Here is a 20360-nt window from a genome sequence, read left to right on the forward strand (position 1 = left end):
GCGGTAGTATATGGGGGTCCCTGACGCTATAAAAAGCTGCGGCGAACCTAAATACCTACCTACCTAACTAGCGTCACCTGTGACACTAATACAGCGATCAGAAAAACGATCGCTTATTAGTGACACTGGCGACGGGGGGTGATCACGGGGTTAAACCTTTATTGGGGGGGTTAGGGGGGTACCTTAGACCTAAAGGGGGCTAACCCTAACTGCCCTAACAGTTATTGCAGTCACAAATGACACCAATGCAATAATTAAAAAAAAATGCAATTGGTGTCACTGTGACTGGGGGTGCAGAGGGTGAAGGGGGGGGGGGGGGGGGGGTGAAAGTGCCTGGCGTGTTCTACTGTATAGTGTAGTGTTAGGTGCAACTCACAGATCCTCTCTCCTCGGTGCGGTAACGAAAAAGACCAACACGAGGAGAGATCACATCATTTCCTCTGCCTGTGTTTACATTACAGGTGAGGAAGTGATGTAGAGGAGGGATTTCATTCGTCAGGAGCGATCGCGAGGGGCTGGCCATGAATGAATGGCCACCCCCTCATCCCGGATCACTCCTGAACGGAATCTGACCTCCGCTGGCACCGGGGGGGGGGGGGCCAATCAGGCCCCCCCTCCCGCGGGAAGGCATGGACGTACAGGTACGCCAATATGCCTGCCCGTGCCATTCTGCCAACGTACATCGGCGTGCGGTGGTCGGCAACTGGTTAAATACATATAAGCATCCACATTTTTTAAAAGTGAAGAAAGGACATCATGGCATGGAGCCTCCCACAAATCCCATCCATCAGTGGTTGATGAGGGGTAAGTGATTGCGATGAAAAAAGGGCCCCTATCTTTCCTTCTACCCTTCTTCCCTTCTTATCTTTATTCGTATCCATATTTACTTCTTGAATTTGGAAGCTCCCACATATCCTACCTATGATCATATAGAATTTTTACAGTTATAATTGTAACTGTATAAGTTAAGATATTTCATTCAAAAACAGATCAACAGTTGCTTATAAATGTATTTCTATTATTTAATAATATATAATAGCAATCTATACTATTCTTTGCATTTATATAACTCAGCTTCATTAATTTGATAGCAGATTATATTGCACACTTGTAAAATGTACCTTTTGAATACATAATAAAATATTTAGACAAGGAAAAAAGGGGGCCTTAGAGGGGACAAAGAAGGGTATCCCCTTGATTTTTCCCTCGTACCCTCCAGCCACACTGAGGTCTGGAATACCAGACCAACAGGCTGGCATGTATACTGGGGCCCAATATATGGAGAGTCTGAAAGAGAACAAAGAAAGAAAAAATATATATATATATTATGAGGGGAACAATTGTTACCCCTCCAATGGAAGAAATCCCACTCAAAATATAATGGTGAAACCCACCTCAAATAAACCACTACTACTCTACAACCACTGGATCTTCGTTGTCTGCAAATAGAAAATTTTATTTACAATCTTATTCTGGTCGTTTTTAAATACAATTTCCACAATAAAGGGAAAGCTAAACTTGTACAAAATGTAAATCAAAACTGAATGCCCCCTAGACAGCTTGCTATTCTGTCTGGTGTCCTACTCCTGTATGGGGCACTATAAACCCTATGGTCAAGAATAGAAGAGCTGTGTCCATCATTGAACTCGGAGAAAGGGATTTTTACAGTGCTTAACACAAATCCTGTTTTTCATATTATATGACTATTGAATTGTGTGAGTGTCTCCCAGTTAACTCCTTTTTATAATTGTATCCATTTTTTTAGCAGGTTGAAATCTCTTCAAATTGGAAATTTGTTGAAGAACTTCTAAAAAGATCAACAGATGTTCAGGTAAGGTTCTGTCTTTATTGCACTAGTATACTTTTGAACTTATGAGCGTTAAGTATTAAGCGTAAAGACAAACATTTACTATATTTTCAGATGTATTCAGTTACATGGATGAGACAAACCATTTAACACTGGCAAGGTGTGCGATCAAAGCTCCAAATTGCTTTGGATAAGTCTCTATGAGCTTGCCACATCTTACCACTGGGATTTTTGCCCATTCCTCCTTGCAAAACTGCTCCAGCTCCTTTAAGTTGGATGGTTTGCATTTGTGAACAGTAATCTTTAAATCTGACCACAGATTTTCTATTGGATTGAGGTCTGGACTTTGACTAGGCCAATCCAACACATTTACATGTTTCCCGTTAAACCACTCAAGTGTTGCTTTAGCAGTGTGTTTGGGGCCATTGTCCTGCTGGAAGGTGAACCTCCGTCCTATCCTCAAATCACCCACAGAGTGGTACAGGTTTTGCTCAAGAATATCCCTGTATTTAGCACCATCCATCTTTTCCTCAACTCTGAGCAGTTTCCCTGTCCTGATTGCTGAAAAACATCCCCACAACATGATGCTGCCACCACAATGTTTTGGGGATGGTGTTCTTTGGGTGGTGTGTTGGGTTTGTGCCAAACATAGCGTTTGATGGCCAAAAAGTTCTAATTTTGTCTCATAACCTAACCCTGACTTGTACTTCTCAACAACATGATCCCTTACTTGTTTGGAGAGTTCCTTGGTCTTCATGGCAGTGTTTGGTTAGTGGTGCCTCTTGCTTAGGTGTTGCAGCCTCTGGGGCCTTTCAAAAAGGTGTATATATGTAATGACAGATAACGTGACACTTAGATTGCACACAGGTGAACATCATTTCACTAATTATGTGACTTTTGAAGGTAATTGGTTGCACCAGAGTTTTTTATGAGCTTCATAACAAAGTGGGTGAATACATACGCACGTGCCAATTATCCATTTATTTCTAAAAAAAATAGTTTTACATATTTATTTTTCGAATTTTAGTTCACCAACTTAGACTATTGTGTTCTGATCCATCACATATAATTCAGGTTAAAAAAACATTGAACTAACAGCTGTAATGTAACAAAATAGGTAAAAAGCCAAGGGGTGAATACTTTTGCAAGGCACTGTATGTAAAATCTTTCCCAAAAGAAAAAAAATGTTTGCTGTAACTGTTTATAAAATTTTAGATGAATTTGGCTTCAGTTTGTTAGTGTATCGAAATCTGCTAGTATATCTAACAATCAACTCCCCCCAGACTGACAATGCTGTCTGCTGTGCCACTGTGCTCCTTCATCCAGAATGGGGACACTCTAATACAGGATGTCTGCTACTGGCCAGATAACAGGGAAAAAGCCTGCAAATATAAATAAATTGAATGACTTTACCTGTTCTAGATTGCATGGAGTTTTAGGTTTATTGCTACAGTGACCATAAACTGTGTGAAAGATTATGGGTGCTGCTCAGTGCATCCTAGCATAGTTCTGGTGACTTGTATTAGTAGTGGGTGCTGGCACTGAAAATAGCCCGTCCTGGCTTTGTGCACATATGTAGAGAAAAATGAAGAAAGTGTTTTTTTTTTTTTTTTTTGCTAGTTTCTTTAGGTGACGGACCTATTCCCGTCTTGGAAGGAAAGTAATTTTTAGTTTTTTAACCACTTTGCACCGGATGAACGCCCTGGGACATCCTTGACTTTCCGGGGGTATATCTTAATGGTGCCTGCAGATACAGACCTCACTCAGATATCGGCTTTTTCAGCCGGCAATTCCCTGCACCATAAGAATGATCATAACGGCTGTTCTTACAGGCTAAGAGCACAACAAGTTTCCTTGCATAGAAGAGCAGCAGCCCCAGTAATGTACGGACTGCCCGTGAGGGAGCCAAAGCGTCCATCAACCCAAGCAGACACATCTCCACCGTCTGAGGTATAGGGATCGTTGTCAGCTCAGTAATAAAAGAGAGTATTCGTGACCAGTAACGTTGCACCATGGGGCAAGCCCAAATCATATGAATGTACCCCGCCAAATCCGCTCCACAGCGCCAGCACTGTGACGAAGAGTCAGTGTAAATCCTATGAAGTCTATATGGGGTGTAATAAAATTTATGCTGTATTTTAAATTGAATTAGCTGATCTCTTGAGGAAATCAAATGTCTAAAGGGGGAGTCCCAAATGTCCTCCCAGTCCTCTCCATCCAGTCTCGCCAGCTCCGCCACCCAAAATTCCCTAAGTTTTTCTAATCCACTATGAACCGAGGGCTGCAAGGCCTTGTATATCGTGGATAATGGTTTAAGCAGCGTCTCCTGATGCAGAAGCGACTCCATATTAGACTGATATAAGGTTAGGGGCGAACTTCCAAACAGTCCCATACGCATGGTGAAGCTGCAGGAACCGGAAGAAGTACACATTGGGTAAGTTAAACCTAGATTTAAGCTGATCAAATGTCAGTAATGCACCATTCTCGCAAATGTGGTGTAGACACCGAACGCCCCTTGACGCCCACACAATCGGATCCGGAATAGAGTAGAATTCAGGTAGGGAGGGATTGAGCCACAATGGAGTATTAGGAGAGAGCACTCTGAGCCCAGCCAGCCGGTGGCCGCCCACCCCAGACCACGCCCTCAGCACCATTCTCATCGAGGCGGTGAGAGGATGCGGAGCTTGAGGGCCCCTAAATAAAACGTTCTGCAGTGCTTCGAATGAGCCCACAATGGAGGCCTCTAAGGCAACAGCTGCGTTGGGGGCATCCGAGGTAAGCCAGCCGTGGGCATGCGTGAGCATCGCTGCCATGAAATAGAGAAAAAAATTAGGGCATGCTAGACCCCCCTGCGTCCAAGGTCTCTATAGTATGGATAAGCGGAATCGGGGAGGCGTGGTGCCCCACAAGAAACTGGAGATGTAAGAGTCTAGTCGCCGAAAAAGAATTTTGGGTATCCACGTTGGAGAATGGCGCATTACGTATAGGAGAGGGGGAAGCAATTTAATTTTAATTAAATTCGACCTATTAGCGTAAGGGGAAGGTTGGCCCACACTTTAAGCCTATTCTGTGTAGTTTGTAGGATGGGAAGAAGATTAAGTTTACAAAAGTCCTGTACCCTGGGAGAAAAGATGATACCAAGATACTTAATTTGTTCCGCCCACTGAAGCGGAAGTGATGGGTCAGCCAGCATCCGGGTCCACTGGCAGAATTTGGCCCGACACGTCCGCGAAGCGCGTCAAAAGCTCCAACGCCGCCCGGAGGGACGGGCCGGGATCCCGGAGGAAGAGAATAATATCGTCAGCGTGCAGTGCAATCTTTTCCTCCAAGGATCCCACCCGCACCCCCCAAACGTCGTCCGAGGATCGCAGCGCAACCGCCAAGGGTTCTACCATTAAGAAAAAAAGGGCCGGGGACAGAGGACACCCCTGTCGGGTGCCCCTCTCCACCAGAAATGAAGAGGACAGAACACCTCCCAGTTTAATTTGTGCATTTGGTTTCTGGTATAACAGCTGAATCCACTTCCTATAAATGGGGCCAAAGCCATACAACCTAAGTACCTCCTCCATGTAGGCCCAGGACACTGAGTCAAATGCCTTTTCAAAGTCTAAGGCCACTAGAACCCTGGTGTCCTGGTCCGTAGAAGGGATTTGCAAATGAGTGAAGACTCTACGGATATTGACATCCGTTGACTTCCCTGGCATTAAACCAGTCTGATCTATGTTTCAAAAACGGGAGGATCCCCATTAGCCTGGTGGCTAAGACTTTCGTTAGTATCTTCAAATCATAGTTGAGAAGGGATATAGGGCGGTATGCCGAACAATAGGAGGCATCCTTCCCCGGCTTATGTACCAGAACTATGTGGGCCTGTGTCATCGATTCAGGCAGAGATCCGGTCTCCAAACAAAGGGCATATAACTTATGGAGTCGTGGGACTAGATCAGCCATGTACATTTTGTACCAGTCACCTGGAAGCCCATCCGGGCCCGGCGTCTTATTAGGTGGTAGGGAGCGGATTGCTGCTTCTATTTCAGTTATTGAAATGTCCGCTTCCAGTAGGGCCACGTCCTCCCCCGTCAAACCCGTCAGAGATAGACCTTGAAGAAATGAGAAGTGCTCAGGGGACAATTGCTTCGTGGTGGATCTATACAATGAGGAATAATACGTTTGAAATTCATTAAGGATGTCAGCTGGGTTAGAAGTCACACCCCCTGTCGCAGTATGTATCATGGGCACTACCGTTTGAAATTTGGGGTCAGCCACCAGACCGGCCAAAAGCCTCCCATTCTTGTCCCCTGACTCAAATATCCTGGCTCTGAGTTACCACTCCGAGGAGGTCGTCTCATTAGATAAGTGTAGAGACAACTCCCTCCGAGCCTGTGCCAGGGAGGAATATGCCCCAGGAGAAGGATCCGACGCAAACTCCCCCTCTGCCATACACACATTGAACTCCAGGTCCTTGGTCTCTGAGGCACAGTCCACCCTGGCAGCCTTTATTGCTGATATGTAATCCCCTCTTATAGTTGCCTTGAAGGCATCCCAGGTGATCTGTGGGGTGGACACATTATCATTACAGTCCCAATATTGAGCAATCTTCCCTCACATATTCTCCTCCACCCGCTCATCCCGCAGCCAGCGAGTCGCTAGTCTCCAGCTACCCCTGCCCTCCCTCCCCCCAAGCTGCAGAATGACCTCCAGGGGGGAATGATCTGAGATTCCCGCCGGCAAGTATGTTGCCGAGGCTACAAATGGGAGCATAGCCGGAGAGCAAAAGGCCAGGTCTATTCTGGAGCCCGAGCAGTGGACCGCTGACAGGTGGGAGAAGCACCTCTCCTGTGGATTTTTCCATCTCCAGACCTCCGTGAGCTGCAGGGCCGTGGCCCATTGCTCCAAATCTGTATCCGGAAGTCTGGTTGGATTGGAAGTATCCAAAGTCCTATCCAGAATGCCATTAAAATCTCCCGCTATAGGAAGTCTCGTGACCATATGAGGAGCCAGCCTGTCATACACCGCGTGAAGCACAGATGTCGAGAAAGGGGGTGGAACATAGATGTTCACAACCGCAAACAGCTGGGCTTCTATAGACAGCAGCAATATGACAAACCGCGTTTCAGCGTTTTCATACTTGAGGTTTGAATGTTTCCTGGCTTCACTTAGGATGCGGTCCGGATCCCGATAGTTAAGAAACCGTACTAGGAACGGTCTAGGTGGCGCCCCAGGTGGGCGATGGCCAGTCGGTACTCTATGTGCCCGTTCCACCACGTAGGTCGGCGAGACAGGAGTCAGGTCCAGGATGCCTTTAAAGAAGGCTTCAGCAAATTCTGCAGGACGATCTCCCTCGGATTCCTCCGGCAATCCAAGTACTCGCACATTGTTCCTCCTTAGGCGGTTCTCAGCATCATCGGATTTAGCTACCAGCATTTTAACCGTGCCCTCCAGCGCCTCGATGCGGTGGTCATGATTAGCGGTCAGGTCTTCCGTGGCTGATATGCGTGATTCAGATTCTGTGAGCCAGCCTCTGAACTTGTCTAGGTCAGCCCGTATGCAATTACATTCCTCTGTGAGCCTGTCAATACAGGTCAGTAGTGAGGATCTACTGTTTTCAATGGCAAGTAGGATCACCGCCGTGTCTCCAGAGGTTGGGACCTCCGGGGCGGAAGGGCCTCCCTGCCCCGACTCCATATTTAAATCAGCTAACAAATTGTGAAGCCTGTCAGTTGAGACGGTGGCAGGGCGTTCGGCTTGCGCCAGCGGTTGCTTTTTGCTGGAATGCGGGGTAGCGGTTTTGTGTTTCGCCGGTATGGAGCAAGGGAAGGAGGGGCAATGAAGCAGTCACTGTTAAACCGGAGTGTAAGGCTAAGTCCCTCCTAGGTTATGAAGTTTCAAACAGACAGGGGTAGCCGGGTGGTAAGAAAGGCAGTGCCCAGCAGCAGCAATCCTCGTCTAGTAGTTGTAGCAGCAGGATGGGAGACAAAAGGCTAAAAGGAACAGGGGAGGCCGGGGTTCATATACTATGGCAGCTATAGTCCAGACAGTAATAAAAAGCAGGGCTGGGTACAAAGGAGAAGTGAGGGCAGTCAGGAAGTCACCCAGGCCTGGGGCTCCTCAATCAGACACTGCCCCTTCTTTGGTAGCCTTGGCCAGGTCCGGATGCGATGGGCAGGCAGGCGAGAATAGGCTCGGACCCCCAGGCGGGAAGCGGTGCGGCCGCGGCCGTCCTCCGCGGCCGGCCGCCATAGGAAAGACCAGGGATTCACAGGCCTCACTAGGCCGGAGTGGTCCGCGGCCTCTCTGTTCGCTCCCAAGGCCCAGACGCGCCACCGGAGCACACGGGGGAGAGCCCAACAGGATTGGAGGGTGGATGGGGATCCCCTACCTCTCGATGCGGCCTATTTCCACCGAAATTCTGGGCCTCCGGAGTGGCAAGATGGCGGCCGCGAGCTCCCGGCGGCGATCGTCCCCCAGCCGACAGGAGGGGAGAATAGGCGAAATGATGGCACCGATCACCTCAGGGCATCCCAGGGAACAGGCAGCTGCGGTTCCAGGCTCCTATCTGGTCTGGCTGGGTAAGGATGGTGGTGGATTAGGCTCAGGATATACGGAGCTCTCACTAAGAACGTCCGCTGCCGATCACATCCGGTTACGCCCCGAGCGCGTGCAATTTTGAAGCGTGACATGTTATCTATTTACTCGGCGTATCTTTATCTTTCACAGTATGCAAAAAAATTGTGCTAACTTTACTGTTGTGTTTTTTTTTTTTTTTAAGTATGAAACTTTTTTTTTTTTCTGAAAAAAACGTGTTAGAACAATTGCTGCGCAAATAGCATGCAAGATGGTAAGTTGCAACAACGGCCATTGTATTCTCTTGGGTCTTTGCTAAAAAAAAAGCATATATAGTTTTTGGGGGTTCCATGTAATTTTCTAGCCAAAAAATTTGGACTATTACATTTAGGAGAGAAATTTCAAAATTGGTCCGGGTGTGAAATGGTTAACCACTTCAATACAGGGCATTTTCACCCCCTTCCTGCCCAAGCCAATTTTCAGTTTTCAGCACAGTCGCACTTTGACAATTGCAGAGTAATGCGACGCTGTACCCAAATAAATTTTTTTTCCCCCACAAATAGAGCTTTATTTTAGTGGTATTTGATCACCTCTGCGTTTTTTTTGTTGCGCTATAAACAAAAGAAGAGCAATACGTTTTGAAAAAAATATATATTTTTACTTTTTACTTTACTATAATATTACAAATTTTAAAAAAAGTTTCCTCAGTTTAGGGCGATATGTATTCTACATATTTTTGGTAAAAAAACACAATAAGCATATATTGGTTTACGCAAGTGTTATAGCGTCTACAAAATAGGGGATAGTTTTATGGCATTTTTTATTTTTATTTTTATTTTATTTCTTTTTACTATTAACCACTTTCAAACCGGACCATTTTGCTGGCTTAAGACCAGACCACTTTTTGCGATTCGGCTCTGTTGCTTTAACTGACAATTGCGCGGCCGTGCGACGTTACTCCCAAACAAAATTGACACCCCCCACAAATAGAGCTTTCTTTTGGTGGTATTTAATTACCCCTGCGGTTTTGATTTTTTTCGATATAAACGGAAAAGAGCGCCGATTTTGAAAAAAACTCATTTTTTACGAACCAACCATATTAACATTGAAAAAATGAAATAAATACTGATGCTCACCTTGGTCTATGTATATACCAGTCTAGTATTTTACAGGCAAGTCAAAGCGTTTGTCTTGGATCTTGAAGGAGAATTAGGTTTAGAATTAGAATTCGATTTTTGTTCTAAAATTATTTTATTGGGTACACACAGGCTCCAACCCTCTGTGACCATGATACTGGTACTGCTTTTCTCTAAAACTGAAGCATGTTGGCAGCAGGAGGGGTTATCCTAGGCTAATGTACAGCCAGCGGTATACCTCAACAGTTGTTGACTTCCTGTGTCCTTCAATGAACTCCAAGAAAATAATTTGAGTTTGTGTGTCTGCGTGTGTGCATAGCTTCTTTAGATTGTATGTTAGACAGTTCAAATAGATATTTATGCTCTTATATTTTCTTTAGACTGGAATCCTAGAGGACCAGCTTCGAATGTATCTGCAGTGCTGCTTGTCTTTATGTCACCTTTGGGAAGCAAACCTTACTGTAGCTACTATTCTATGGGACTATTACAGTAAAAACTTGGTGAGTAATTAATAGTGCATTGTACAGCAAAAATAACAAGGCGAGAAACTTTGAGCCTCTACCTTTTCATCTTTTTGTGTTAACATGTTAGACAGCCTTATTAGCATATGAAAGTTTTGTCTGCTTAGTTAAAAAAAAAAAAATTGTCATATGTCTCTCCCCTCCCTACTCCGGTGCCACATTAGGCACCTTTCAGGAGGGAGGGGGTGTTTTTGACAGGTACCTTTCCCCACTTCTGGAGGCGGCGCCCTCCCTCGGAAGTTCGTTTTTTTCCTCCGTTTGTGGGCCAATTAGCGCAGAGCGCTTCACGCATGCGCAGTAGCGAACAGGCTGCGAGGCTTCACTGCCAGTTATCCTTACCAGGAATGGCGGCGGCAGCACTAGACAGCCGATCCGCAAATCGGCTGGGGTGCAGATATCGCGGGAACCCTGGACAGGTATGTGTCCTAATATTAAGTCAGCAGCTAGAGTATTTGTAGCTGCTGACTTTACACCTCTTTAACCACTCGCCCACTGGACACCTTCCTGACCAGTTTTGAGCACTGTCACACTTTGACAATTTCGCGGTCATGAAATTGTTTTTTTTTCCCCACACAAATAGAGCTTTCTTTTGGTGGTATTCACCACTGTGTGTTTGTTTTTTTGTTTTTTTTGTTTTGTCTTTTTGCTAAACAAACGGATAAAAAAAAGAACATTTTTTAAAATACAAACTTTTTCTTAATTTTGTTAAACAATTTTGCAAACGGGTGATTTTTCTCAACTAATGTGCACTGATGAGGCTGCACTGATGGACACTGGTAGGCAGAATTGATGGGTGGCATTGATGAGACACTGGTGGGCACATATTGGCAGAACCTGATTATCAGCTCTTTCTTCCTCTCCTCCACACACTGAGAGCATTAGAAGGAGAGGTGAAGAGAGACAGTAACTGGCTGTTGACAGTGATTGGACACAGCTGATCACGTGGTAAAGAGCCGCTGATTTGGCTCTTTACCTCAATCGATGTTCGGTAGTGTCTGGAGGACCCTTGGAACACAGAGCCCGCGCCCAACGACGGTCGAGATCGTGGGAGGCCTTCATATGACAGCCTCCCAGAACTGGACAACCGTGCTGTAGCTGTCATTCAGCTATAGCGTGGTCAGCAAGTAGTTAGTGTATGTCTTAAGCCAAAAAAATGCACCTTTTTCCCAATGTTATTTAAACACAGTAATGAAATAGGCCTAATAATCCTACTACAGAAGCAAAAGCAAATAGTTGCTCCTGTATATGTTGTCTGCTAAACCAAACTGACAAGTTCAGCAGAATGTTCCATTGCTGAGGGACATAAACAGCATAAAGCAGAAACCCGCTAATTAATTATTGAAGGCCCATTGTACATTTAAACACTCAGTTGTGGTGACTTAGTGTTCACAAGCATTATGGCACTTGTTTAATGTAGGTTTTGTTAACGCAACCCAGTCATTCTAAATGTTTTGCATCTGGATGAAATAATGTACAATACTTTTTCTTAAACACACTGCCACAAAGCTTGGTATATGCATTTTGGTGTGTTGCATTGTGCATTAGCTCTAATGTACTATGTGTTTGGGTGCCCATCATGATCAAAGATACCACGCATACAGCAGGTGCATTACCATGTGGTATTTTGGCGTGTGTTGCCACAACGCACAGTTCTACATGGGCCCATAAGAATAAAATGGGTCTTTTTATTTTTTATCCACTCTCAGCAAATCCAACACACGTTGTTCATTTTCTTTTTCTTTCTTTCCTGCTTTAGAACAGTCTTTTTAATATCTCCTGGCTTGGATTAAAATCTCTGGCGAGTGTCAGTAAAACCCCCTTTTCAATGCTGGAAATGGTGAAAAGCTGCTGTGCTGATGAACACAGCCCTGACCTCTACAATTCTGATAACAGCTACCTCATTTTCCTACGGATCATAGCATGCCTGATGAAAAAAGCTAAACAAAGCAGTGGGATACATCCATGGAAGCAAATTAAGGGAAGGTTTGTATGTTCTAAACCTATTTCAAGTGACCGGTTTACTACCACACTTTAAGATTCTGCTAATGTGCCTTGTAAAGTTTGCTAGACTCCTGAATTGTTTTGCTATCTTTTATAGCTAAAGACAGCTTTGAGATGCTTATTAATTTATTTGCAATTCTTTCTTCTTAAATTCTATTTCCATATGCTAGTATTTAACTTGGATTAATCCATTTGCAGGATTTTGAACTCCTGTGAAACCAATGCATTTGTCCTTGGTATAAACCACTTAATTGGCAGATTTTTTTTTTTTTTTTAAATGTATAATACATACAATACTTGCTTTTAGATACAGTTTGTAGCTTGTTGGGGTTTTTGCTTTTTGTTTTTTGTTTTTTTTCCTGACAAATCCACTTCTCTATGCTGTGATATTTAGCTTGAATGCTCTCTTCCCCCCAGTTGAACATTTATTTGCTCCTGATTCTAAGAATGTTGGGCAAGCTTTGCATTAAAGTGGACCTTGCACCAAAAGCCAAGGCTTCTCCTTTTTACAACTCACTGCATTAAGCTGTAAAAAAATAAAATAAATAAAAACAAAGGGGAAAAAATAAGTTAGACAATCGTCTTCCTCTTAAATTTTGTCCGAAGGACCTAGCTAACAATGTTGTCCTAGTCCTTCAATCCCACAAAGACTTCTGCGCTGTGCTGGAAGCATCTTCTTTCAAGATTTGGAATGCTTGCTATTCCCAGGATTTCACCAAAAGGACTGTGATGTCAGGTGCATTCTAAATTTTTCCCCACTGGTTTTTTTTTTTTTTACAGCTTTTACACAGTGATTTATAAAGGGTTGTGGGAGAGGACTCCATGTAATAAGTGGACCTTGCCTTATAGTGCAGGGTCCTCTGTAAACTGAATAGCTTAGTACATGACGGTGTTCAGTGAAGGGTTTATTTCTTGACACACCACAGAGAATAAATGCATCTTACAGCATTGGTCCATATGGAAGCTGCAGTGTTATCTGGGCAGACCATCTCCATTCGCATATACAAAGTTGATTCCAACATGTATCTTGTCAGAATTTGTCGACTGTACAGTTGTAACATATTCTTGCATTTAGGTCACCCATATATTAAACTTTTGTTAGATTATTTCATTATATGAATGGCAATAAAATATATTGTACAATACAAGACACAGGCTCAGTATTCATAGACCCTAGTTTATAAACTGGTGCCCTCAGGTGATAGGACCTGTCCCATGGGATCCCCCCTGTAACCCTACCTCACTCTGTGAGCCAAATTATCTTGTAGTGCTCTAAGGTGATGGTCCTTCTTCCTTATGAACTACCAATTTAATTATGCTAATAATAACTTTTTCCTTTTACAGAATCTATTCCAAATTTCACCAAAAGAAGATGCAGGAGCTCCAAGAGATTGGCTTGCAGAACTTCTTCACCCTGTTTCTCTTACTCGCCACTTTGGCAGAAACTGAAGATGTAACTAGCAGGGTATTGGATCTTTTAAATTTTCTAATACCTAGGATGCTCAGTTCTTCTCAGAAAACCCTTGTGTGGAGAGGACAGTTTGCTTTTATTCTTATTTATGTGGAAAAAAATATGGATATTACCGTTCTAGCAGAAAAACTCTCCAATAGTTTCCGTGAAACTGCAAAGGAGTTCTTGGTGTCTAAGGGAGACTACGGTCAGAAGCATACACACTGGTCACTGCTCTCTACTTATGTAGATGGTGTCCAAGAAGTTTTCGAAACAAGCAGCTTATTGCTTCTCTCTGAAGAAAAACTACTGAGTGATGGTTTTGGCATGTTACTTCCAGCATGTCGAGAGTCAGAACTGAGTGCAGTCCTTCATTTTCTACAGACGGCTGTTTCCAGACTCCGGTACGTAACCCTTTTGGGTTTAATTTGTATCCCTTCAACATCCTAGTGCCAAATGTTGTGGTCATAATTAACTTGGTGTTCACTGCTACTACTTGGCTCTATGACTAGGCTATAGTTTGCAGCCTGAAGTCCTAGAGAGAGATGATCTTCTAGAGAGTCTACCTAATGTTTCAATAAATATGAACAATGTAATCCATGGCTGGGACAATAGACAGTGTTTATCTTACAGAGTACTGACTTTTAAGTAATGTACCTATCCTCCCAACAGTTTGTGAACTCTGGCAACCACCTAGTAAAGTTCTTTCCACTCAGACAATGGTTACATTTAGTGGACAAAGGGTCACACAGTGAAAACGTAGTCCGCTATACTTCTAATTTAAATTTATACCAGCATATTTAAAGTAATGTTGAATTCTAAGACCAAGCCAAAAAAACATTTCATTTTAGAAAATTAGGAAATCATGCAATCCAAAAGCCTAAATGCCTACCATTCACATTAGGACCTATAAGATGACCATTCTGCGAGCATAGCTAGTTGGGGAAAGTAGTTATTTTAAAAACTAGGGTGCTTTTCTTCTTTGTTTTGCTGTGTCAGGAAAAAAAACCTGAAGTTTTTAGTGGTTTATTTGTGGTTTCATCTTCCAGTAACATTTGTGTAAAAAAAAAAAAAAAATGCCACTGGAATTGCAATATACTCCTTCCATGAGTGAGTTAATCACTGAAGTTTTGGTGTGAACCTGTCTTTAAGGATTTACTGAGTAGGTTGTGCAAGCTGTGTACGGAGAGCTACCTGATTACTAGCTTGGCAAGATCATTACATTAAAACTCCTGTTTTTGTATTGTTCATTGAAGGATACAGCTTTTCTTCACAGATGGGTTTGATGCCGCCACCTTCAGGAGCAGGACACGAGGTGTAACTTAAAAACTAAAATCACCACTCGGGGCAGACCTCTTGTAGTGGCAAAACCCCTGGTTTACAATACAGGACTCTGTTGTTGCCCAGCGTCTTAGAAGTTAGGACATGGAGTTTATTAGCTCCTAATCTTTGCTGATTTGTTTTTTTTTCTTCTTTAGTTTTTGGTGTTCCAGTCTTTGAATCTTTTTTATTTTATTTTTTATCTACAATTAGCTGCTGGTCATAAGGCCATGTATCATTGATCCAGGTAGTCCCAGCCCCCCCCAAGCTCGTGCCATCCTTACTATAAGGGGATTGGCTGCGATATCTCTGCAAGGGCTTGACCCCTCGGTGGACGCGCAAGATGGTTAGACCTGGTCCCTCCATTGCAGTGGCGCATTATAGGCCGACATCACCCCGATCATCATAGGATCGGAAGTGTTCACCTCCCATCCCTCAATATGCTTGGTTGGATGGAGTGCTACAAGTCCCAGGTTGGCCTTGGTACTGTGAGTATTCTCCTGTGGTGTGACCCACATGCATCAGTTTACATATCGGTATTCTCTTGCTCCAGGTAACTCTGCTCCCTTTAAACCCCCCTCCCACCCCACAACATTGTTACCCTTATCTGGTCTTGCTCATCTTTTTTGCAGGGTTCTTTGACTGGCGGAGAGGCTATGTATTTTTTGTGTGCTCTTATGCTTGCAATGGGCATGCTTTGTAGCAGGGGAGAGGTCCTTGCTGCAGCTGAGAGCTGGCTGTGACTGCTCTATCTCTGATCACAGTGCCTGGGGAGGTGGGGGTTGTCTCTCCTTTGCAGTGTGGCCGCCATCTGCTTGTTTTGCAGAGGGGCATCCTCTGTCTTCTGTGTGTTCTTACTGCTTAGAGTGAGTCCTGAGGTAGGTAGTACCTGCTTTGGGCATGGATCTTTCAGGTGAACCCGAGACCACACAATATACCACTTGGGGCTTGACTGAACAATTTCCAGGTGGCATGGGCTGCATAGCCGAGTTATCCTTGCTAAAGTGCTACTGCTGCCTCTCTTGTTTTTTTTGCCGTAGGTGCACCCTCCTGTATGATCCTTTTTTTTCACTGCTTTGCATTGAGGCCGTGTTCAGCATGGGCCACTTCTTTGGGCCCTTATTTCCTGCTTGAGCAAGGTTTACCATTCTTCCTTTGAAGGAAAGCCCTCCCTGTGAAAGGGAGATGGAGAGCATGGCATGCTCTCTATATGTGACTCTGGACTCCTAGACCCTGACCACATGGGCCAATATGAGCTCAACATGAGCATTTTGTTGCATGCTTTCTTGCAAAACGGCAGCACTCCTCGCCCCTAATCTCCTCCTCCTACTGCTTTCCATTGGCTAAAGTAAACATCTGAAGCTTGAATACACATGTAAAATGCTTGTAATACACTTCTAAAATGCTCATTACGCTTGCTAAACTCTAACGCCTTAGTGCCGGTTCACACACGGGCGACATAAGTCGCCCCAAGTCACCTCAGGTCGCACAACATGTAGAAATCAATGTAAGTGAATGAGAGCTGTCTTAATGCACACTACTGAAGTCGCTCCGACTTCAGAAAAGGTTCCTGTACTACTTCAGTCCGACTTGTAGGTGACTGGTACCCATTGATTTCAATGGAGGTCGCCTCCAAGTCGGATCTCCGTCTATACGGAGGCGACTCTCGGAGAATTTTTAGCTCTCAAAAGGAGTTCCCCCCCCTGAGAGCTCATTCTCTGATTGGCCACAGCAAGTCGCCTGGCCTGGGGCGACTTAAAGTAGTGTTGTAAGTCGCGTCGAGGTTGCCTCCAAAAGTCGTGTTGCCCCTGTGTGAACCGAGCCTTAACAGATATGAACAGGGCCTTCCAATCATTGAGAGCAGGGAAGTCGCATCTTCTGCAGGATAGCCTATCAATATAAAAAAAAACTGAGACTGGCAGGTAATATTGCAACATTTTCTTCAGCAAGACATTCCTGTAACTCCTGGATGCTTCAAATAATGCCCTCTAGGGATAGTAAATCTGCAGCAAGACTGTTAGATACGCTAAGAAGATTTTACTAATCTGTAAAATTGACTACAGCTTTGCAGTATGAGGTGGCAAAATCAGACTATAATAGGAAACTGACTGGATAGCATGCTCTTGGATTAAATATACAGCCTTTCTGTTTTCTAGATGTCCTGGCCTGCTTCCTTTTTCAGCTAGTTTGATAGAAGTTATTGGCGCCACAGCTTTTTCCATCTGAAATGCCGTAAATTCAGTCTTACAAATTTAAGTCTTTTAATAACTACTGGAATTGTAATTAATATAAGTTGAAGATTAGCCTCGCTAATTAATATATAACAGTCTTAAACTGATAAGTGTGTCCACAAATATGCAATACCTAAAATGACGCTGCATAAATTACTATCCATCCTCATGGATGAAATTTATAAGAAAACGGTCCACATAAGAGTTCACACACTATTGGAGTTCTTTTTTTCACCTTTTACAGGGCCCGTTCTTAGTAAGGTTGAATAAAGACACCAGTCCATCCAGTTCAACCTGAGTTGTGGATGATAGGCTCAGCAATGGCATGCAATGCCAAGAATATTGGCATGCATTAAGAAAGGGATTAACTCCAGAGATAAGGCGATAGTTCTCCTGCTCTACAAGACTTTAGTCCAGCCTCACCTGGAGTATGCTGACCAGTTCTGGGCACCAGTCCTCAGGAAGAATGTACTGGAAATGGAGCGAGTACAAAGAAGGGCAACAAAGTTAATAAAGGTTCTGGAGGGTATTAGTTATGAAGAAATATTGCGAGCACTGAACTTATTCTCTCTGGAGAAGAGATGCTTGAGAGGGGATATGATTTCAATTTACAAATACCGTACTGGTGACCCCACAATAGGGATAAAACCTTTTTGCGGAAGGGAGTTTAACAAGACACGTGGCGACGCATTAAAATTAGAAGAAAAGAGGTTTAACCCTAAACTACACAGAGGGTTCTTTACTGTAAGAGTGGCAAGGATGTGGAATTCCCTTCCACAGGCGGTGAGCTCAGCGAGGAGCATCGATGGTTTCAAAAAACGATTTAATAAGCACCTGAACGATCGCAACATACAGGGATATACAATGTAATACTGACATAAAATCACACACATAGGTTGGACTTGATAGACTTGTCTCTTTTCAACCTCACCTACTATGCAACTATGGAGTGGGGCATGTGGGCGAGCACGCACCAGTACCCCCAGAGCAAGCAGCTTGGTTTTAGGGGCATTGGCTAAAGAGAAGGTGCCAGGGACCCAGAAAGAAGGGGACCGGAGCTGCTTTGTGCATAACCACTGCACAGAGCGGGTAAGTACGACATGGATTTATTTTATTTTATTTTATTGAACCTTTAGCCCTTGTTCACACTGAAGGTAGGTTTGAAATCGTACTAGTTCAGCTGAGCTTGCACAATTTCAACCCTACATTTCAGTGCAAGTTCAAGATCGATTTTAAAGACATCTCTGTGGGTTCATGTGCAGATGTCTATTGAAGTTGCCCCTGAAGTCACCAAAAGTAGTGCAGGAACTACTTTTAGAAATCGGAGCGGTGATGCAAAGTTGACATCGCATCTATTGGGACATTGCCGCATTAGGCTGGGATTTGGCATGCTATTTGACATGTCAAATCTTGCCAATGTGTGCAGGGGCTTAATTTATATAATGCTAAAAGTTAAGTGATCTAATGTACTGGGTGATTGGATTGGACTTTGTACATGTGAGCTAAAAACTCTGTAATGTTGGTTATGTGCAAAGATTTGCAGACAAATAAGTGTTGGAATGTGTAAGATGGGTTATGGTTGAAGTAAAACAAGATTGTTGACACACATCACTGAGTATGGCCTTCTTTATAGAATATACACATTTTGCTCGGCAGCTGCTTAGTGCAAAGTTTGAAAGGCATGTACAACCTGAAAAGGAGGCATCCCCAAGAGTGAGAACAAATGGGAGGCTAGATGTTCGGGGGGGTTATAGGGTAACGTCTACCACTTTGATGCCATTGTCTTGATTTTTTCTCACAATATGTCCATAGGCTTCAATGTAATGACAGATTTCCTTCACAAGTATTTTAGCTGCAGTGACGACTGACTAATGTTTTCAGAGATGAATGTTTCAAGGTGAAAAAAACATCCCATATGATTTAGTGAATGCATTTCACACGTAAATAACATTCTTCTGTATTTCTGTTAAAGCAGCCATTTACATGTGTTCTGTATACGTATTTTAATTTATTTCTTGTACTACTCATGTTCATGCAGGTTTTTCTTTACCCTTAAGTTTAACCTATGATATTCCTCTTCTAAAATGACAAGATTGTAATTTCTTTGGTATTTCCCTGTGTTTTCAGTGTGTCAGATACAAGGCTTATTTAAAATGAAAGGAAAGCTGGAGCAATTTTCTTTATTCCATTTCTGTCTCCTAAGGCCTATTTCCCCTGGTGAGCACATAGCAGTAGGGGGTTTAAGGGAATTCAGCTCTCTGCAAATTAATGTCTCACATCATGAAAATTCAGGAGCGTTTTTTTTTTATTTTTTGTATCTTGAAAAGTAATACAGAGAATGTGAGCATTATTTCTTGCCAGCGGGTAGAAGATGAATGATTTTGTCACAGTTTTACTGCTTGATGAGCAGTGTCCTGAGGGTCAGGCTTAACTCTGTGTCACTATGCTGCTCATTACTCTTGAGCTAAATAAGGGCTGATTGGATCTAAATTGCCTAGCACATGGGCCACAGATGAGCTCAGTGAGCAGGGGATGACCTGCTATTCAGGTGGGGAGTCACCCTGGTGTGCAAATGCTGCATTAGAGCACCGTGGGAGAATGAGAAGCTGCCAGCAAAAGAAATCGAAATGTAAAAACTCTTTGAAGCCGAGATGGAAGAATTTTGAAGTGTAGGAAGTGACAGGTTGATGGTACTTATCAGCTTTGGCTGGATTAGAGAACAGTGTCATCTTGCTTTTATAATGACAGTAGTCTAAAGCTGGCTGCTAACTACTCGGCAGTGCAGAGCAGCCGTTGACACAGTCTTGTCTGCTTCTGGCTGGGTTATTTGATAGAGAGGTGCTTCACTATGTTTTAAGTCCTTCTTAATAACATACCGCTGTGCGATGAAAGCAATTAGCCCTGTAACATTGCACTCTGCTATATTTATTTCATCTTTTTAATAACAAGTGTAATTTTAGTTAACGGATTTTAGTAAAATAAGAGTAGTAATCGTGACTTTCGTATGTCTGCATTTGTGTGCTGGCTTGGCCCTAAACCCTAAGCAGAAACGATGGCGTCTATCACATTTTAAACCATAAAAGCACTAATAGAACTTTGTTCTCTGCTTTTTTTTTTCTTTTTAACCCCTATATTGTTACTAAACCCACAATTGTAAAATCAGTCTGTATATGCAGTAAAGCATTCTTATACTCGCTGTGGAACCTAAGGGGTTAATCCTCTGCATTATGTAAAAAGGGCTGTTTGATCCTGTCTTCTCTGATCCTCCCCTTTTACTGTCCCTGATCCATCTGCTGATCGAACAGAGCCCTAGAAGGCAAGCTGCACATGCTT

At 43.5% G+C, this 20360-nt stretch overlaps 1 protein-coding gene across 2 annotated transcripts in view; it reads left to right on the forward strand.

Moving 5' to 3' along the window:
• MMS22L (MMS22 like, DNA repair protein) overlaps positions 1–20360 on the forward strand; it is a 144425-nt gene that overhangs the window by 45183 nt on the left and 78882 nt on the right. Inside the window, exons 10-13 of one of the 2 annotated variants that reach the window (XM_077487210.1) lie at positions 1766–1831; positions 9885–10004; positions 11782–12008; positions 13371–13880. In XM_077487210.1, the coding sequence (XP_077343336.1) occupies positions 1766–1831; positions 9885–10004; positions 11782–12008; positions 13371–13880 (923 nt within the window). The remainder of the gene's footprint in view (positions 1–1765; positions 1832–9884; positions 10005–11781; positions 12009–13370; positions 13881–20360) is intronic. The other variant, XM_077487211.1, reaches the window with a different exon arrangement.

Source organism: Lithobates pipiens, unplaced genomic scaffold (assembly GCF_037356315.1).
Source record: "Lithobates pipiens isolate NorthernLeopardFrog02 unplaced genomic scaffold, aLitPip1_a1.2 Scaffold_18, whole genome shotgun sequence".
In the NCBI taxonomy this organism is placed as follows: Eukaryota; Metazoa; Chordata; class Amphibia; order Anura; family Ranidae; genus Lithobates; species Lithobates pipiens.